Below are 19,626 nucleotides of genomic sequence, written 5' to 3'. Positions count from 1 at the left end.
CGCCCCAGTGCCCCCCGGGCCCAGCGTGCCTGGGGAGTCGCCAGGCCAGCTGCACAGACCTGCCACCAGGACGGTGGCACAGGGCCCCACGCTCAGAGGGGCCTGCATCTGGGGCTTGAAAGTTTGAATCATGTCATCCTCCGAGTCCAGCGGGCCCGCAGGGCGCGTGGGGGCTGGAGCACGGCTCGCTGCAAGGCCCAGCTCCCAGCACAGCAGCCGCCCTCGCCTGCAGCGGGGCCTCGGCACGAGTGCGGGGACAGCGGGTCAGGCTGGGTCTCTGGTGGGCTCCCAGCACCGCTGAGGGTGGGCACTCACCCTCCAGCATCCCCGAGCCCACAAAAGCGAGGCACGAAGCGGCAGAGGACACTCCCCACGCCGGGGCAAGAGACACTGCTGGGAGAAAGAGCAGCTCGTCCTGCCGTTTGGACAAGGGACCCCACATTTTACACGGAGCCCCACACATGACCCAGCCGGCCCCGGGGTCGCTGCTTCCCTGCCCACTTCCCCCCACGTCCAGGCGCCTGCAGAGCGGCTGTCGGGAACGACAGCTGCACCCCAGCCGCCCCCGCCCGTGCGGCCCTCAGAAGCCCCCTCCTCTGCACCCACCTCGCCACGCTCAGACCCCCAAGGTGCTGTTCCAAGGCCACCTTTTCTGGGAAGCCCCCAGGGCCCCAGCGCTTTGCTGGCTTCTCAAGTGTGGCTGGCACTGCCTCCCCCCTGGCGGTGCCGGGACCTATGCAGCAGGGGCCACCTCTCCAGGGCCACAGACGCCCGGCCTGTGGCAGGTGCTCCACACATGAAGGGTTTGCCTGGCAGTTCCTGAGGCCAGGGCTCCTCATCCTGTGGGGAGCGGGTGAGGCGTCCCCCTCCACTCTCCCCAGACCAGGCTCCGCCCCTGGCCTGCGAGCGCCTGGCCCCCCAGGGCCTCCCCACGGGGGACGGCCCCAGCCCAAAAGCCACTGGCACTCTCCTGGTCTGTTAGACAAGGTCAAGGTCCTCTGTCAGCCACAGAAATCTTGCAAGTACAACTAAAGGGCGACCCAGGCAAAAGCAGAGGTGGGGCTCCTGGCCCTCTCCCACCCCAGCCGCCCTCGAGGCCCCTTCTTGGGCTCCTGGGAGCGCTGTCTGAGAGCGGCTGCACCGGGCAGCCCCCGGCTCCCGGCACCTCTCGGGGCCTTTGCCCGCAGCCGTGACCTCCAGAGATAGCCCCCAGCCAGGGACACTCTGGGGGGGCAGTCACACAGTCACCCATCAGTGAGCCCCTACATGACCCATGGTGACAAGGGGGCTGGGGAGGCAGGAACCCCAGGCCCCGGGTGTCACACTCAGGGGCTACACCTTGGAGGCTTAGACACAGGCCCAGCAGAACGCAGCTGCACCCCAGGCTGACACGGTTCCGCGCTGGCTCCGCCATGTACTGTCCATCTGCGGCCAGGCTCCTTGGGTTCAAATCCCGACTCTACCTCTTCCTCGTGGGGGGATTTGGGCGAGTACTCAGACTTCTCTGTGCCCCACTCGCTTGCCTGTGAAATGGGGCCACGCCGGGTCACTGTCCTGCGGGAGAGGTGCCTGCGTGGCCGGCAGAGGGAGGGGCTGCGTGCGGCTTTGCTCTAAGCTGCATGGGGGCGTGGGGGGAGACACTGGGCCACGTGTTCCAGCACACTGTCCCCTCCATGCCGACCAGACCACAGTGGGTAGTGTTGCCACGTCCGGACAGAGACTGGGGGCTGACTCTCAGCCTGACCCGCCGCTGTTAGTCCAGGATTGGGCACACCTGGGTCCCAAAGGCGCCAAGCACAGTGGGTGTGCTCAGCCAGCCATAGTCCCTGCTCCCAGCATCGGGACCCCAGTACCGGGACCCGGACACATCCCCTGGCTCAGCCCTCCTTTCTCTGCACGGAGCTTCCCAGTAAGGACTGTTGGGGACGATTTCATGTAGAGAAGCCAGGCGGGGCAGCCAAGTGTCTGGGAGCAGAGGGGACGGCCCCCACCAAGGGGGCAGGGGCAGCCTGCTGTGAGGTGGGGCTGGGCTGGCCTGCTCCAGGATCGTCCCCGCACACTCGGGCACCTCCATTCCCCCGGGAGTGTCCCCTCCCCAGCATCAAGCCCACGTTGGAGAGCAGCCCCCGCTCCTCCCTTCAGAGCCTGCCCTGAGGCCGCAGCCCCCTGGGCCGGACCACAGAACTCAGTTTGGCCTCCGGCTCTCTCGGCCAGCAGTGGCTCCTGTAGGACCAGGGCTTGCAGTTCAGGGGGGGCACCCAAGCCCGTGGCTGGCAGAGGCTGCCCAGGCCACTCTTGGTCTTAGACCCCATGACAAAGAGGGTCTTTGTCCCGGATATGGAGCAAGGACGGGCCTGGGGGCCGTGGCGTGGTGGGCCGGGAGCCAAGCTCGCTGCGCTGCAGGGCAGGCCACGCAGGACTGACCGGCCCGGCACGGGGGCCAGTACATGGCCGGGCACGCGTCTCTGCTGTGTCTGGATTTCACAGCCTGCCCAGGCCCAGCAGCGGCAACAGTGGAGGTGAGCGACCTCCCGGCAAACCTGCCAAAGCCAGCGAGGAGGGTCTCCTGCCCACCAACCCTGTCCCCTGCCACAGGTCTTGTCCCCGAGGACAGGCTGAGTCCCCAGGCACTGTGGCAGTGACAGTCTGGGTTCCCGGGCCACAGGGGACTGCGGCCGTGGTTGCTGCTGACCTGGCGTATGGCCGGCCCCTCTCAGCCTCGCCCCGTGGAGGGCGCTTGCCAGGCGTAGTCCAGCGGCGCTGCCAGGGCAGCAGGTAGCGGCACGGGCCGTGCCAGGCGGACAAGCCTGGGCTGGAATCCCAGCCTGCCCCGGGCAGGGCCAGCACGGAGCCACTGGCCTCTCTGTGGACGGAGGCTGAGACCCGCCTCTCCGAGGGCAGGCAGCCCCGGAGCCCTTCGTACCTGCCACAACCCGGGAGGCAGGCACGCGATGGCTCCATTCTGCAGATGAGGAAACTGAGGCTCACAAGGAAAGGCCCTGCCAAGGGCTGGGGCTGGGAGGGGTGGAGCCCCCTGCCTGGCTCACTGGCAGGTGGTCTGGAGCTGGAGGTGGCCTGAGCTGCTAAGGTTCCACCAACAGCTGAAGACACCTGACTGTCTATCACTGGTTATCACAGTCGCACGCATGGTGCACTGAGCGAGACGGAGGCCCTGAAGGCCAGTCCAGGCATGGGGACCCCAAGGAAGGAGTCGGAGCAGCAAAGCCTACGCCCCCTCCCAGGTGCAGGAAGCCTCGGTGGGCCCCACACAAGAGCCAAGACACAAGGGCCACTGTGCTCTGGGGTGACCCAGTGCTGGGGGTTGTGCTCATATGTCGCGGATGCAGGTGCAGCAGCGGCCAGCTCCGTGGGCCGCAGACAGACAGCTGTCTGGAAGGCGGGAGCTGTGAGGTGTCCCAGGCTTGTCAGCACCTCTATAAACCAGGCGCTCTGCAGCTGCATGGCCCGGGACTGGCCTGCCGCGTCCCACTGGGATGGGTGCTGTCTGCTGGGTGGAGGAGGGATGCCTGGGGGTGCGGGGTGAAGAGACAACGAGGGGGAGCGCCGGGAGGGGAGTCAGGTTGCTGGGTGACCTCCAGCAAGCCCCCTCCTCTCTGGGCCTCAGTCTCCGCCTCTGTGAAATGGGGAGAGCAGAGGCATCCACCCCAGCCACCATGACGAGGCATGATGAGTCCTTGGCACACGGCTGGCGCTGGACACGTGCCCGTGCATGTAAGTGGTTTTCAAGATGTACTCAGAGCCCTGGGGGTTCTGAGAAGGGGGAGTCCTGCCCCACTGGGGGTCAAAGGGGCTGAGGTTCCAGGATGACCCGGGGGGCGGCTGGCAGGCCACGCAGAGCCAGAGCGCGGAGGGCGAGTGGTGCTGGGGTCTGGTCTGGGCGGGGCAGGGGAGGGTGGAGGATGGGTCCTGCACAGCGGGCTGGCAGGTGGGGGCCGAGGGAGGGCTCCGGGGGCGGGAGGGACGGGGTGCCAGCTCACGTCCCTGCTGGCTCAGAGCCTGCCCAGGTCGAGTTGGCTCCCAGCCTGGCCCCGTCCTGCCCCCCGCGTCTCCAGGGGCAGCGACACCCCCAAAGCTGCCGGCCAGCCTTTTTCCACTCTGCCCCTCCAGCTCCCCGGGCCAATCACCTTCCTGCTCCGGGAGAGCCGAGGGTCATTTCAGTCCTGTTCAGAGCTGGACGCCTGCCCTGCAGGCAGCTGGTCCGTGTCCAGGCGGCCAGGCCTCGGCGGGAGCCACACACAGGCCACCCCCGCCCTGCACCGCTCCGGCCCTCAGGGGCAGCTCAGTTCCAGCCGTTCCACGGGGCTCCTTGGCCACCCCGGCCCGGCCACCTGTCTGCCCGCTTGGGACCGTCCCTCGCAGCCCCTTCTTCCTCCCTAATGGCTGCAGCACATGTACCGCTCCCCCACCCCACCTGACCCCCCGCCCTCCGTCCCTCCCAGGCGGACGGCCAGTCCTGGAGTTCACAGCTGCAAACACACACACACAAACACACACACAAACACATACACACACACAAACACACACACTCACACACACAAACACACACATACACACACACACACAAACACATACACTCACACACACAAACACACACACTCACACACACAAACACACACACACACAAACACACACTCACACACACAAACACATACACACACACAAACACACACACTCACACACACAAACACACACAAACACATACACACACACACAAACACACACACTCACACACACAAACACACACACTCTCACACACAAACACACACACACTCACACTCACACACAAACACACACACACACTCTCATACACACACACACACATACACACACATACACACTCACACACACAAACACATACACACACACAAACACACACACTCACACACACAAACACATACACACACACACAAACACACACACTCACACACACAAACACACACACACACTCACACACACACTCTCATACACACACACACACACACATACACACACACACACAAACACACAGCCCCACACTCACACACACACACACTCAGCCCCACACTCACACACACACACACTCAGCCCCACACTCACACACATACACACACTCTCACATACTCTCTCACACACACAGCCTCCCACACACACACTCTCTCACACACACTCGCATACACACACATACACACTCACACACACACACACACACTCTCTCTCTCACACACACACTCACATACACACATACACACACACACAGCCCCCCCCCACACACACACTCTCTCTCACACACACACTCGCACAAACGCACAGAACCAACTGTGGCTGTTTTCCCGCCCCTGCGTGGTCCGTGGCTCCGAGCACTCTCCCGCACCGCTCAGCGCCCGACCCCAGCCCGTGTCCTCACCGCTGTCTCCCACTGGGTGGGGCCGTCACAGGCCCACGGGGACCGTGTGCCTCCCACCCGGAGCTGCACACCGCGGGCTCTGCTGTTGCCACCTGGAGAGGGAGCTGGCTCCGCACAGACCAGACTGGACTGCGCGGCAGCCCTGACTCTCTGGGCTTTCATTCATTCCTGTAACAACGTCATTCATTCAGCCAGGTTTGCCGAACACCCGCCACGTGCCAGGCCTGGGCGTGGGGGTCAGGGCAGGGCTCCAGCCAGCCAGAGCCCCTGGCCCCGGTTCCTGCTGTGCGGGGGGGACACGGCCCAGGCATCCCAACACCAACAGCTCAGCCACAGGCGGCAGGTGCCAAGACGGGAGTGACGTGGCACGTGGGGACATGACACAGGAGCCCCTGAGCTGGCCTTGGAGGCAGGGTACCGTCTGCCGTGGAAGCCTTCCCTGCAGATGGTCTAACCCGCAACCGGACGGAGGAGGGGCAGGAAGTGCCTCCCTGCAGGGGCGGCGGAGGGGCTCCGGTGTGCAGGGGCTGGGGCACGGGGCTGGGCCGTGAATGCCTGGTGGTCTCCGTCCGCACTTAGACTTGCCCTGAGGCTGTGGGTGCCTGGGAAGGGTCTTAAGCGGAAGAACGACCCAACCAGACGCATCGCCTCAGACATTTCCCTGCAAACCACAGCAACCGGCTCCAGCGACTGAAGACAAAATAGAGGTTTCTGGAAAGGCATGCAGGGCCCCCAGCTGGAAGGAAGGAGCAGGTAAGCCGCACAGAGCAGGAGCAACCGGGCGGCCTCTGCCGCACCCAGACTCCAACTCCCAGGAGAAGGAACGCGCAGGCCATCCACGCGCGGACCTGCCCCCAGCCGGCACCGGAGCCAGCCCCGCATGGCACGGCACGGCGCAGCTCACAGACGCCGCACCCGCGGGGCCTAAGCAGCAGAGCCAAAACGTGCGCGTCCATGTGTGTGGAGTTCTAGAACAGGCAAAGGCGGGTCCCGGGGCAGGAATCATATTAGCGGCTATTGCTGGGGCCACCCTGGAATGTGGGGTTACACAGCATCTCTGCATTCTGTCCTGTGCGAATTGTACCACGAGGGAAACAGAATGGAAGCAGGACCCGTCCTTTTGCTGACAACGAATCCGTCCATCCGGGGACAGAGAGTGTGCCTGGGTAGCTCGGACCACACACCCACCCACCCTTGCTTGGCTGGGGACAGGGCACCCCGCCAGACAGCTCCCCAGCTCCTCGTGCGACAAGGGAAGGTGGTTTCCGGAAGGCTCGCCAAGGAGCCACTGTGGGAGGGAGAGAGCGTCAGTCTTGTGCTTGGAGCACCAACAGGAAGGTCCGGTCTGTTTACTGTCGGTGTGAAACGCTGCCACCAAGTGGGACAGAAAGTCGGTTTCACGAGTCCCGCACAACGAAAGGGGGCTGGGGTGGTGGCTGTGGGTGGGACGTGCCTGGAACTTCCCCACAAAGTCCTGCTGCAGCTGCAGCGGACGAAACCTTGGTTCTCTCGCCTCGTGCCACCTGCAGACACGTGACCCAAGCAGCAGCGCCCACTGGCCTCATTCTGGGGAGACAGCCGGGGTGGAAACGTCCGGAAGTCAGAGACTGCGCTCGGGGACTTTCCCCAAGGCTGTGGCCTCAGAGCAAACCCGTGTGGCCTCCTTGAGTCAACGCCTCCGGCTTCTCAAAAAAAAAAAAACAACCCTCAGAGGCAAGTGCTGGTCACGTGGCACATCAGCTGTTGGCCCCTCTCCATGTGTCCTCGACATGTGCTCTGGTGTCCCTGCCTCTGCCCAGGGCATTTAAACCCTGCTGCGGGCGCCCCGCAGCTGCCATCGGGGTCTTCTCCGTCACGAGCCCTGCCTGGGGCCTGGAGGCCTGCGGCCGGCCAGAGCCTCCCTCCCAGCCCATGGGGACGCTGGTGGCCAAGCTGCTCCTGCCCACCCTCAGCAGCCTGGCCTTCCTGCCCACCGCCAGCATAGCCGCCAAGAGGCGGTTCCACATGGAGGCCATGGTCTACCTCTTCACCACGTTCTTCCTGGCGGTGAGTCTGGGGCCGGGGAGACCCCGCGGCGCCCTCCTAGGGATGGAGGAGAGGGGCCGTCCTGCCACCGCTTCCTTGAGTGACGAAGAAAAGTGACTTGGAAGTGAAAGAAAGAGCCCAGAGTGGGGTCCAGAGACCAGAGGGAGGGCTAGGAGTTCTGCCCCAGCCTCAGTTTTCCCACCTGTGCCAGGAAGCTGTTCTGGGCTTACTGCCTGTGTGGGGGAGGCCAAGCGCACGCGGAACAGTCAGTCAGTTGAGGACAAGCCCTTCCAGGGAGCCCCCTCCTCAGCCAGCCCCCCAAGGCTGCCCGGGGTGCCCACCCCTCCCCCACCTCTCTCCTGGCTAAGCAGAGGGGCCGAGAGCAGGTGGCTGGGACGACGGATGGGGGCTGGCCCCAGATTCTGGAACTGCCCCGTCGGGGGGACCCACCCACCTCGCTTGTCTCCCCCCCACTTCCCCAGGGCTCCCTCTCCCCTCCCTCTCTGCCCCCCACCCCGGGGCTCCCTCCCTCTGCGTGTCTCTGACTGTGTCTAGTTTTCTCTCTGCCTCCCTTTTCTTTTCTATGTCTGGTTCTATTTTGATTTCTGGAACTATAACCCCATGGCATTTACTCTCTAAATCTCTTGATCTCTCTCGAGCTGTGCTCCCCTGACCCTGCAAGTGTCTCTCTGGCTCCCTCATCCCGCAGCTTGCTGCTGTCTGTCTGTCTGGCTGTGATCTGCCTCTGGCTCGTCTACCCTCTCTCTCCATCCCCGTGCCCTCCTTCCTCCCTACCTGTCTCCAACGCCCCTGCCCTCTCCCCCTCGCCCGCCTTCCGCCAGACCCGTCTCCCCTGCGGCCCAGCCCCGGCACACGCCTGCGCTGGGGGGCGAGCGTCCCACCGGCCTCCTGGTGGCAGTGCCAGGCCTGCCCTGTGACAACCTGCAGCCCCCAGGCAGCCCCCGCCCAGCAGCAGGGCCTCTACGGGCAAGAATGCCAAGTGCACGCGTGTGCACACGGACAGCCTGAGCAGGTGAGGCCCGTGAGCACATGCGTGTTTGCAGACACGTATTCACGTCACGCCTGTGTCCCGAGTCGGTCAAGTCCGATTTTGCCTGCAATGGAAGAAGCCGAGTGTGCACATGGCGGGGGGCGGGGGTGGCCAACACCCTCTCCGGTTTGTGCTGCCCCCGTAAGTAGCAGTGACCTGGGACAGGCTGGGTCCTTGGCGGAACCAGATGCCCCGGGCGGGAGGGACACCAGCCACAGCCGCCAGGACCCACGAGCCAGCGTCCGGGCTGGGGACTGGGCCAGGCGCTCTACGAGGGTCTTATTTAGTCTTTTCACCCCCCCATGAGCCTAGTGTTGCGATTCTCATGTGACAGGTGAGGAAACTGAGTCCCAGAGAGCCTGGGTCACTTGCCCTGTAAGCACCAAACATGCTCTGGGGCTCCCAGCCCACGCAAGGCGTTTTCCAAATGCCATTCCGTGTGCTGCTCCGCAGCCCCAGCCTGGGTTGGGGCTCGGGGTGGGGTCTTTCTGCAGAATGAGAAACCAAGGCCCAGAGCAGAGACAGGACTTCTCTGCGGGCACACGGGCCTTAGGCAGGGAGAGAACCCGGGGTCTTGTCCCCAAGGCCCACGTTAGACCCAGCCCAGCAAACCACAGGCACCAGCCGGGCCACCCCCCACCCCGGCGTGGGCCTGGGCTGGCCTCACAGCTGCCTCAGAGGCCTGCCCGGCCCCATCCTGCCCCACCCAGAGTGTCAGGGGCAGCTGCCGCCTGTGACAAATGTGCTCCAGCCTCAAAGCCACACTCTGTGCCTCCCGGAGTTCTCCCCTCCCCAGGGCTCCTCTCGAGTTCCGACCAGGACCCTCCTGCCACAGTCGCCATTTCTGTGCACACGAGCCCTACGGGGGAGTGTTCCCATCCCCCCTCGACAGAGGAGGCTCCACAGGGCCAGCCACGTGCCTGAGCTCCTGCTGGAACTGCTGCCCCAGCCACACCCCCTCCCCCAGCGCCCTCGCTGGGCCAGGCCTGCCCGCTTTGCAGGGTGACCATGGTGTTGGAGCCTAGAGCCAGCCCAGCCCCGCCCTTGGCCACAGGGCAGGTGGTGCTGAACAGAGCTGAGTTCCCTGGTCGGAGGGAACCAAGGGCCGTGGGGAGAGGCCGGGGTGGGCCAGCTGCCTCCCGACCCTGCACACACACAGCAAGCAGTCGACACTGGGCACCACCTGGCAGCCAGGACGAGGCAGAGGCCACTCCTGCTCCAATGGGGACAGGATCTCACCGTGAATAAGTCTCACCACACATGGCCGTCTGTGCTACGAAGGGGCGGCACAGAGACAGCGGCACTGGGGGCCGGGACGGGAGTGGCAGGTACAGCTCTGGAAGGAGCCGGGAGAGCAGGACAACACCATAGGCCCTGCCCCCTCCTCCCTCCTCCAGCCCATGTTTAAACAGCTTGACCAGGCCCCACCTGAAGCTCCTCTTTCTCCAAGCTAAACAGTCATGCCCGCCACCTGGTTACCCTCCTCTGGCCTCCGCTTTGCCTGAAGCTCCACAGAGTTCTCTGGGAGAACTGTCACACGTGGGCCGACCACCTCCTCCCTTGTTCTGGACGCTATATCTCTATTAATGCCTCCCAGGTGCACTGTCACTTTAGGCCGCGTACCACTGCAGGCAGTAGGCGCTCTCTAAATCGACCCGACTGGCCCGATTCCCCAGATGACCCGGGCCCTGCTCCCTCCATGGCGTCCCTGCCGCCTCCAGACCCGGCTGCCTTCCAGCCACCCCCCCCCCCCCGCCAACCGCCCGCCGAGCTGGGCTCACCAAGAGTCGATTGTGCTGGTTTCCAGGCCTGTTTATGCCAGTTGAACTTGTCAAAATAATTATGTCATGTAATTAAATATTACTTAAAATGATGAAATGTGAGCGCAACAGGAGAGAGAGCTGTTTTCTGTGAGGAGGACGCTGCCTGCTCTGGAGCCCTCCGCACCGGCCCGTGCCGCGGCGGCAGGTGCTGGGCAGAGGCGCAGGGCGCGGGCAGGCGGTGGGTGCTGCGTGCTCACACCTGCCAGGCTCGAGAGCGTCCTCCACGTTAAAGAAGCAGAAACCGGAAGCCGCGGACCAGCAACTCTCAGCGGGCGGTGCCCGCGCAGCCCCTGAGAATCTAAGAGTGCCCGTCCTCCACCCCGGCCCAGACGCCCGAACCAGCCGCCGTGGGCTGGGGCCCTGCTGCCCACGCGGGTCTGGAGCGCCGCGTGTGGTCAGGCCGCAGAGGCCGCGAGAGCAAGCCGGCTCCCGGGGACGGAAGCGCAGCCATGCTGGGCCGGCGCCGAAGGTCCACACAGACCACTCTGTAGGCCCCACCTCGGCAGGCTCCACCTGAGTGACCGCTCAGCCTCCGCCCAGTCGTTCGCTGAGACCCTGGCGCACCCAGGCCCTGAACCCCTCACGCACATGTTCCACTTGATCCCCACGGACCCCACGAGGGGAGTCCTTGGCGGACCCCCAGTTTCAGTGGGAGACTGAGGCACAGAGACATTAAGTGCCTTGCCCAAGGTCTCTCAGCTAGCTAGTGGCCTGGCTCTTGGGGGCTGCGGCTTGGGGGCCAGCCCTTCCCCTGGGCTCCAGCCCCATCTTCCCGTCCCCCCACCTGTGACCCCGTGGGTTTTCCGGCAGCTCCACCACGCCTGCAGCGGGCCGGGCCTGTCCGTGCTGTGCTTCATGCGTCACGACATCCTGGAGTACTTCAGCATCTACGGGACAGCGCTGAGCATGTGGGTGTCCCTGATGGGTGAGTGGTCACCCCCAGCCCAGCCCTGCCGACAAGGGGGCTCCCCGCCATCCGCACCGACCCCAAGCCAGCCCAGCCCGAAGAACCTCCCCCTTTTCTGGGTGTCAGAGCCGTGTTCGTTGTGAAAGAGAACATGCAGCCCTTAAATGCCTGAGTCCCGTTTCTCAGATCCTTTTACAATGACAACAAAGCTTGTTGTGCAAACTGAAACGGCCGAGGCCGGAGAACGCTGCTCCGCCCAGGCCGTCCTGCAGCGCGGGGCCTCGTGAGGACACGGGCGTCCAGAGCCCACCTCCTGCATGTGTGTTTCAGTCACCGCTGTCCCGTGGCGACGTGGAGACACAGCCCCCATCACCCAAGGGGCTTCCTCGCCGTCCGGGAAGCAGCCGGCCGTCTGTGCCTCCCGGCGTCCTCCCCCGTGGCCCCGATTCCCTCGCGTGCAGACCTGCGTAGAGGGACAGGCTGCTGGGAGCCGATCCCCCTGCCCTGCTCTGTTCCTTCAAAACTGGCGGGAACTCAAGCCTCTCAGTGCGCGGCTGGTCTCGGGGTCTCACTCGCAGAGGGCACCCGGGGACGGCGCCCTGGAGGCCGCAGGGGCCGGGGTAGCCGCTCACCTCCCGCCTCTCCCGCCCCCAGCCCTGGCTGACTTCGACGAACCCAAGAGGTCAACACTGGTGATGTTCGGTGTCCTGACTGTCGCTGTGCGCGTCTACCACGACCGCTCTGGCTATGGCGTGTACTCGGGCCCCATCGGCACAGCCGTCCTCATCATCGCCGCAAAGTGGGTGCGTATTGCGTGCGCGCTGACGGTCGGACGGGGACCCGGGCACCCGTGACCCGCTCCTGGCTGGGATTCCTCCTCCTGCCCTCACGGGCCGGCTGGACACAGGACTCAGCTGAAACACAGAAACGGCGTCGGGGCTCCAGCCACGCGGACGGCAGGAATCCTGTCTGTCCTCACCACGCGGGCCTGAGCGCCAGTCGCCGGCCCCCAGCCTCGTGCCTACCTGGTGAGGTGCCGCCAAAAACCTGCCTTCTGATGTGTCCCCTCATCCTGGCGCCGTGGCCATTCTGTGTGAGGGCAAGCGCTGCTTTAGAGATGCAGCTTCGGCTTGAAAATGGCCGGGGCTGCCCTGAGAAGACATCCTGCAGGGAGTGAGCCCGAGCCTGGCCCTAGCGGGGCGCAGGGTGTGGCGTGAGGCCGAAGCAGCCCGAGCCGCAGTCCTCACCACTGATGGCCCTTGCAGAGCACCCAGGAGCTGCAGCCACAGGCCCTTCGCACACGTCCCCAGAGCTCCTGCAGCCTCTGAGGGACCAAGGCCCTCTCGTTGCATGGACCGAAACCCACTCAAACTAGCCCAAGCTAAAGATACACGTCACAGCAGCACAGACCTGGGGCAGCACAGACCTGGGGCAGGGCAGACCAGGGGCAGGGCAGACCTGGGGCAGGGCAGACCAGGGGCAGGGCAGACCTGGGGCAGGGCAGACCAGGGGCAGGACAGACCAGGGGCAGGGCAGACCAGGGGCAGGGCAGACCAGGGGCAGGGCAGACCTGGGGCAGGGCAGACCAGGGGCAGGGCAGACCAGGGGCAGGGCAGACCTGGGGCAGGACAGACCTGGGGCAGGGCAGACCTGGGGCAGGGCAGACCAGGGGCAGGGCAGACCTGGGGCAGGGCAGACCTGGGGCAGGGCAGACCAGGGGCAGGGCAGACCAGGGGCAGGGCAGACCTGGGGCAGGGCAGACCAGGGGCAGGGCAGACCAGGGGCAGGGCAGACCTGGGGCAGGGCAGACCAGGGGCAGGGCAGACCAGGGGCAGGGCAGACCTGGGGCAGGGCAGACCTGGGGCAGGGCAGACCAGGGGCAGGGCAGACCTGGGGCAGGGCAGACCTGGGGCAGGGCAGACCAGGGGCAGGGCAGACCAGGGGCAGGGCAGACCTGGGGCAGGGCAGACCAGGGGCAGGGCAGACCTGGGGCAGGACAGACCTGGGGCAGGACAGACCAGGGGCAGGGCAGACCAGGGGCAGGACAGACCTGGGGCAGGACAGACCAGGGGCAGGGCAGACCAGGGGCAGGGCAGACCTGGGGCAGGGCAGACCAGGGGCAGGGCAGACCTGGGGCAGGGCAGACCAGGGGCAGGGCAGACCTGGGGCAGGGCAGACCAGGGGCAGGGCAGACCAGGGGCAGGACAGACCTGGGGCAGGGCAGACCTGGGGCAGGGCAGACCAGGGGCAGGGCAGACCTGGGGCAGGACAGACCTGGGGCAGGGCAGACCTGGGGCAGGGCAGACCTGGGGCAGGGCAGACCAGGGGCAGCGCAGACCTGGGGCAGGGCAGACCAGGGGCAGGACAGACCTGGGGCAGGGCAGACCTGGGGCAGGGCAGACCTGGGGCAGGACAGACCAGGGGCAGGGCAGACCTGGGGCAGGGCAGACCAGGGGCAGGACAGACCTGGGGCAGGACAGACCAGGGGCAGGGCAGACCAGGGGCAGGGCAGACCTGGGGCAGGGCAGACCAGGGGCAGGGCAGACCTGGGGCAGGACAGACCTGGGGCAGGGCAGACCAGGGGCAGGACAGACCTGGGGCAGGGCAGACCAGGGGCAGGGCAGACCTGGGGCAGGACAGACCTGGGGCAGGGCAGACCTGGGGCAGGGCAGACCTGGGGCAGGGCAGACCTGGGGCAGGGCAGACCTGGGGCAGGGCAGACCTGGGGCAGGACAGACCTGGGGCAGGGCAGACCTGGGGCAGGGCAGACCAGGGGCAGGACAGACCTGGGGCAGGGCAGACCAGGGGCAGGGCAGACCTGGGGCAGGGCAGACCAGGGGCAGGGCAGACCTGGGGCAGGACAGACCTGGGGCAGGGCAGACCTGGGGCAGGGCAGACCAGGGGCAGGACAGACCTGGGGCAGGGCAGACCAGGGGCAGGGCAGACCTGGGGCAGGGCAGACCAGGGGCAGGGCGGTCCTGGGGCAGCGCAGACCTGGGGCAGGACAGACCTGGGGCAGGGCAGACCTGGGGCAGGGCAGACCTGGGGCAGGGCAGACCTGGGGCAGGACAGACCTGGGGCAGGACAGACCTGGGGCAGGGCAGACCTGGGGCAGGGCAGACCTGGGGCAGGGCAGACCAGGGGCAGGGCAGACCAGGGGCAGGGCAGACCTGGGGCAGGACAGACCTGGGGCAGGGCAGACCTGGGGCAGGACAGACCAGGGGCAGGACAGACCAGGGGCAGGACAGACCAGGGGCAGGACAGACCAGGGGCAGGGCAGACCTGGGGCAGGACAGACCTGGGGCAGGGCAGACCTGGGGCAGGGCAGACCAGGGGCAGGGCAGACCTGGGGCAGGACAGACCTGGGGCAGGGCAGACCTGGGGCAGGGCAGACCAGGGGCAGGGCAGACCTGGGGCAGGGCAGACCTGGGGCAGGGCAGACCTGGGGCAGGGCAGACCAGGGGCAGGGCAGACCTGGGGCAGGGCAGACCAGGGGCAGGGCAGACCAGGGGCAGGGCAGACCTGGGGCAGGGCAGACCAGGGGCAGGACAGACCAGGGGCAGGGCAGACCTGGGGCAGGACAGACCTGGGGCAGGACAGACCAGGGGCAGGACAGACCAGGGGCAGGGCAGACCTGGGGCAGGACAGACCTGGGGCAGGGCAGACCTGGGGCAGGGCAGACCAGGGGCAGGGCAGACCTGGGGCAGGGCAGACCAGGGGCAGGGCAGACCAGGGGCAGGGCAGACCTGGGGCAGGGCAGACCAGGGGCAGGACAGACCTGGGGCACGGCAGTCCTGGGGACAGGAGGGAGCTAAGCTGTCAGGGGCCACACACAGACCTAAGGGCTTCAGCCTGGGCTGGCTCTCCCCAATGTGCACGTCCCTCTGCCACATTTACCCCTTTGGGGTGCCACCCGGGGTCTTGGGGTCCCCCTCTGAGTGCTGGGAGGAGACCTGGTCTGGTCCTGCCCAAGCCACACTGCCCCTCCAGGCATGGCCAGGCCTCAGACGCCAGCCAGAGGGGCCGGTCCCAGGAATAGGGGGTCAGGCAGGGTGGGTCGTGCAGAAGGGGCCACTAACCTGCTTCACAGCTCTGGACAGGGATAAGAAAGTTCTGGTGGCAAGCTGTCAAAACCTGTCCCACTATGCTCTACAGCCAAGCAGGACAGGATTTATTTCGCCATTTGGTTAAGGAAGAAACCGAGAGATCAGCGACGTCACAGGCAGTCAGGGCAGGGCCGTGGCCAGACCAGGACTTGACTTTCTGAACAGGTGACACAGGGGAGCCTCTCTCTCTCCACCCTGGGGAAGCAGGGGACCCCTGGGCTGCCCCGAGAAGGGAGAGGGAATGTGTTAGATGTGACTTGTCCCCGAGCGAGGACCGGTAATGCACCTGTGGAACCCGAGGGCTCGGGGTTCTGGACAGACACCGCCTCACTTCTGGCTCTGCCCTGGGGCTGTGCCTCCTCGGGTTTTAATTAGCCGGACAGGATGCGCTTGTCGCTGTCCCCACAAAGTGCCACGAGACCCCCAGGGCCCTGGAGCTGAGCATCTGGCCACGGGAACAGGAGACGGGCGGCCCGCCTGCCTCTGGGGCTCGAATTATGTTTTCTAGCTCATTTAACGTGCAGTTTATTTTGGAAGTTCAAGGGCAGTTGTTTCCTGGAATGAGGGTGGATTTCTCTCCCGGTGGCTCCTCTCTTCCTGGGAGGGGTTTGGGAGCTGTCACCCTCAGGGGAGGAAGTGACAAGTGATAAGAGCTGGGTGGCAGTGCCCTCAGGTGGGGCAGGCCCACTGGGTGACCTCAGTGGCACCCACCCTCAGCCCCAGTCCTGCCACTGAGGGGTGGTCAGATGGGGGCTCCGGGTCACCTGCACCCAGGGTCACGCTGTCTGGCTGCCCCACGCTGGTGCAGGGCAAGTTCCAGAACACGGAGCACTGGGCGTCATCTCATGATTCATGTGGTGGCAGAACCTGCCCTGGCCGAGCGTGGGCTGTGTGGTCTTCGGGTACCCCACGCCTCACGCTGTGTGTGATGGTTTCTGCTGAAATCCAAACATCCTGAGCTCTGAAACGCCTCTGTCCCCGAGGCCCGGGGCACAGGAGGGCGACCTGCGTCTAGTTCACCCTTCTCTGCCCACTGACCCATCTTTCTAGGCTTAACTACCCACCTGGGCCCTGCTGTAACCTCAGCGTCCGAGGATTCAGTATCTGAGAATTGGTGCTGGCTGCGTTTGTCTGACAGATTAAGACAGGTCCTTTAACTAGTAAAGCGAACGATGCTTGTGGGCCAAGTAAAGTTGTCCCACGGACCACCACAAGTGCCACCTCCGTGGGCCACCCTGGCTGGCTGGTGCCAAGTACACCAGTTCCCTTCCGCTGTAAACAGTCGCCACGTCTGGTCCCTGGGCTCCCCTCTGGCAGGAGATGGCAGCGTGCAGGGTGACCTGTCACATGCCGCAGAGGCGGGAGGGGAACAGGGGTCTTCGTGGGGCGCATTGGCTGCAGAGGGTCCCAGCCTGCCGTCAGGGCTGGGCTCTCCCCAGCCCTGGGTGAAGGGCGGGTTGGGCAGAAGTAGCCCTGCAGCCTGCACACGTCGAGGCGTCTCCACCTAAGGTGGCCAGCTCCGGGGCCGCGCTGAGGCCTGGGGGGGGCGCACTGTGACCACCCTTCCCTGCAGCTGCAGAAGATGAGGGAGAAGAAGGGCCTGTACCCCGACGCCAGCGTCTACACCCAGCAGCTGGGCCCCGGCCTCTGCTTTGGCGCACTGGCCCTCATGCTCCGCTTCTTCTTCGAGGTACCGAACCCAGCGGGGAAGTGCCCCGTCCCCCCGGGCCAGCTTGGCATGGCCTTGCTGGGGGGGTGGCGTCAGGGGCATCAGCCTGTGTGGGCCTGGGGGTGGTAGAGACCACAGCTGACCTGCCTGCAGGGAGCTCGCGGCTCAGAGGTCTCGCCAGCCCGAGAGGGGCCTGGGGCAGGTCAGGGGGGAGAAGGCAGGGGTGGGGAGGAAGGGGGGAGGGAAGAGAGGGGGGAGGGGGAGGGGGGAAGGGCAGGACGGGGCAGAGGGGCAGAGGGACAGAGGCAGGGAGGGAGGGAGGGAGCCCAACCTCTAGTCAGCAGCCCAAAGAGCAGCGCAGACCTCGCTGCCCTGGGTGGGGTGGGGGAGGCCCCCCCTGCAGGGGCCACTGAGGGGCTTGCCAAGGTGGCCGAGGCTGCAGACCGACTCCCCGCCCCTGCAGGACTGGGACTACACCTACGTCCACAGCTTCTACCACTGTGCCCTGGCCATGTCCTTTGTCCTGCTGCTGCCCAAGGTCAACAAGAAGGCGGGGACCGCGGGGACCCCGGCCAAGCTGGACTGCTCCACCCTGTGCTGCGCGTGCGTCTGACCTGGCACCCAGCGCCAGCCCCGTCCCCACCGCTCACCCCTGGCGACAGTCTCTCCCTGGGCTTCCTCCCGTCCTCCCCAGCCCTGGGCACCCAGCAGACACGGTCTCTAGGGTGTCCTGAGAGGTCCCCAGGGATGCTTGAAGCGCCCACCGTGCTGCGCCGAGTGGTTCTGAAGGACCCGCGTGCTGTGTCACTGGGTGCGCACCGCGCTCGGAAGAAAGGGCTCTCTCCTCCTGGCCTCACCGTGACTGACAGATGTGTCCTGGGAGCCCTGGGTCCGGCGTCCACCCACCCACCGCCAGCTGGAGACCCAGTGCCTGCCGCGAACAGGGGCCTGTGCCCACCCCGTGTCATCTGTTTTCTCCTGGAAGCTGGCATCACCCCTCTGTCCTGTGTCCTGGGGCTCTGAACACGCCCATCTAGGAAGCCGGGGCCAGCGGAGCCAGCTGTCTCCCCGGCCCGGGCCTGCCCCTCACCCGTCCTTCCAGCCGGGCTGAGTTGAGCCGTTTCTGTAACGACACCTAGTAAGAAGTGCCTTGATTTATTGACCTCACCGTGTGCCAGACGCTCTGTATACGTCCTAATGCCTAAAACAAGACCCCAGGGGGCCATGTGGCTCCCGTCCTGCAGACCAACGCCCGGGCTCTGGGCGGGCAGCGAGCGCAAGGCCAGAGCCGGGAGGCGCCACACTGAGCCCGCACTCGCCGAGGCAGCCCGTGCGGGAGGCCCAGCGCCCGCTCCTGCCCTCGCCCTGCACGCTGGCTCTCAGCCCTGCCCGCTGCCCCCCAGAGGGGAAAGGGGTGTGTGGGTGCTGTGACCCTGAGCAGAGTCATGGGGCCCAGACTCTGGGCTCCTGCCTGCGCCAGTCCGGGGGTGGCGGGACGGGCTCCCAGACATCACCTCACAACCTGCACCTCCCAGCACCCACCCCCCTGCCCTAGCGGCCCCGGCCCCAGCTGCCGGGGAGGAAGTTACCTACACCTGTCCAGGGCCTGTTTGTATTTCCAGACGGTGCCACCCAGGTCCCCTCCCCACAGGCGAGGGGGTTGTCCTGAAGTCACCTCCTGCAGGCCTCAGGGGCTCGGGAGGGCCGGCTGCACACCTGGGGTGGGCACACTGTCTGCTGTGGCTCCTTGGCCTGGCCACCCCAAGTCCCCGTGTCCTGGGGGCCCTGGCCTGCCCCCTCCTCAACCCTCGTCCCTCCTGGCAGCAGAGGGCGGGCACAGAGGACAGATCCCTGCTACTGACACTGCCTGGTGCCCACCCTCCCCTCCTGGCTCTAGGGGTCCTCACTGAGCTCGGGGGCCAGGGGAGGACGTCACCCCTGCCTTTCAGATGAGGAAGCTGAGGCTCCACAGTCAGGGCTCCAAGCCACCCCGACAGGGGAGCAGTGACATGTCCTACGTCCCGGTCCGCCCACCCAGCTGCTGTGCCCTGACATTGTGGGGGTGTGGCACTGCTTCTCTTGGCTTCCACTCTGCCTGGGGGGTGCACACACGCGTGCACACATGTCACACAGACACGCATGCACACACACACGTACACACACATCCCACACACACCCCGGGAAGAGACAGGCTGTCTAGAACCAGTGCCCTCCTCTCTGGCCGGCGTAGACGCTGTAAGTCTCCACACCAAGCGAGAGGGAAGCGGCAGACTTGGGACCCCGCAGGTAGGGGTGGTGGGGCACCCCAGCAGGAGCTGGTACATGCAAGCTGGCCGGCCTCGGCCTCGGGTCACCTCCCGCCTCCCACCCTCTCCCGGCTGCCCCGCCCCCGCAGCAGGCAGGCCAGCCCCGCCCGCTCTGTGGCGACACATGGAAACTTGGAGGCGGCAGGGTGCTCCCGGGCAGGGAGGCGGCGGCCCTGCCAAGTGCGTAAGGGCCACACTAGCGGCTCTTCGCTGTGGCGGCGCTGATTTATGAAGGCCGTCTGGGAGCCCGGCCAAGTCTGTAAGTCACGGACAATTAGGAGGCGCACTCCAGCCCTCAGCCCTGCCCGCCACGGGCCCGCCTGGCCTCTCGGGCT

General features: G+C 65.9%; 1 protein-coding gene across 1 annotated transcript; it reads left to right on the top strand.

The window, feature by feature from the left end:
• Window positions 1–7,251: 7,251 nt before the first annotated feature.
• Window positions 7,252–18,147, top strand: MYMK (myomaker, myoblast fusion factor). Its single transcript, XM_045562418.1, has 5 exons — window positions 7,252–7,450; window positions 11,114–11,228; window positions 11,865–12,013; window positions 16,890–17,006; window positions 17,449–18,147. The coding sequence occupies exons 1-5, from the start codon at window positions 7,316–7,318 to the stop codon at window positions 17,596–17,598; spliced, it is 666 nt and encodes a 221-aa protein (XP_045418374.1). The 5' UTR covers window positions 7,252–7,315; the 3' UTR covers window positions 17,599–18,147.
• The last annotated feature ends 1,479 nt before the right edge of the window (window positions 18,148–19,626 follow it).

This window comes from Lemur catta, chromosome 10, assembly GCF_020740605.2.
Source record: "Lemur catta isolate mLemCat1 chromosome 10, mLemCat1.pri, whole genome shotgun sequence".
Lineage (NCBI taxonomy): Eukaryota > Metazoa > Chordata > Mammalia > Primates > Lemuridae > Lemur > Lemur catta.
Note: the sequence above shows the minus strand (reverse complement) of the source record. Positions and strands in the feature narration are given on the sequence as shown.

Coding starts and splice junctions, on each gene's coding strand:
- MYMK (XM_045562418.1), top strand. CDS start 7,316: ATGGGGACGCTGGTGGCCAAGCTGCTCCTGCCCACCCTCAGCAGCCTG. Junction 11,229..11,864: donor CATGTGGGTGTCCCTGATGG/GTGAGTGGTCAC, acceptor TCCCGCCCCCAG/CCCTGGCTGACTTCGACGAA. Junction 17,007..17,448: donor TGCTCCGCTTCTTCTTCGAG/GTACCGAACCCA, acceptor CCGCCCCTGCAG/GACTGGGACTACACCTACGT.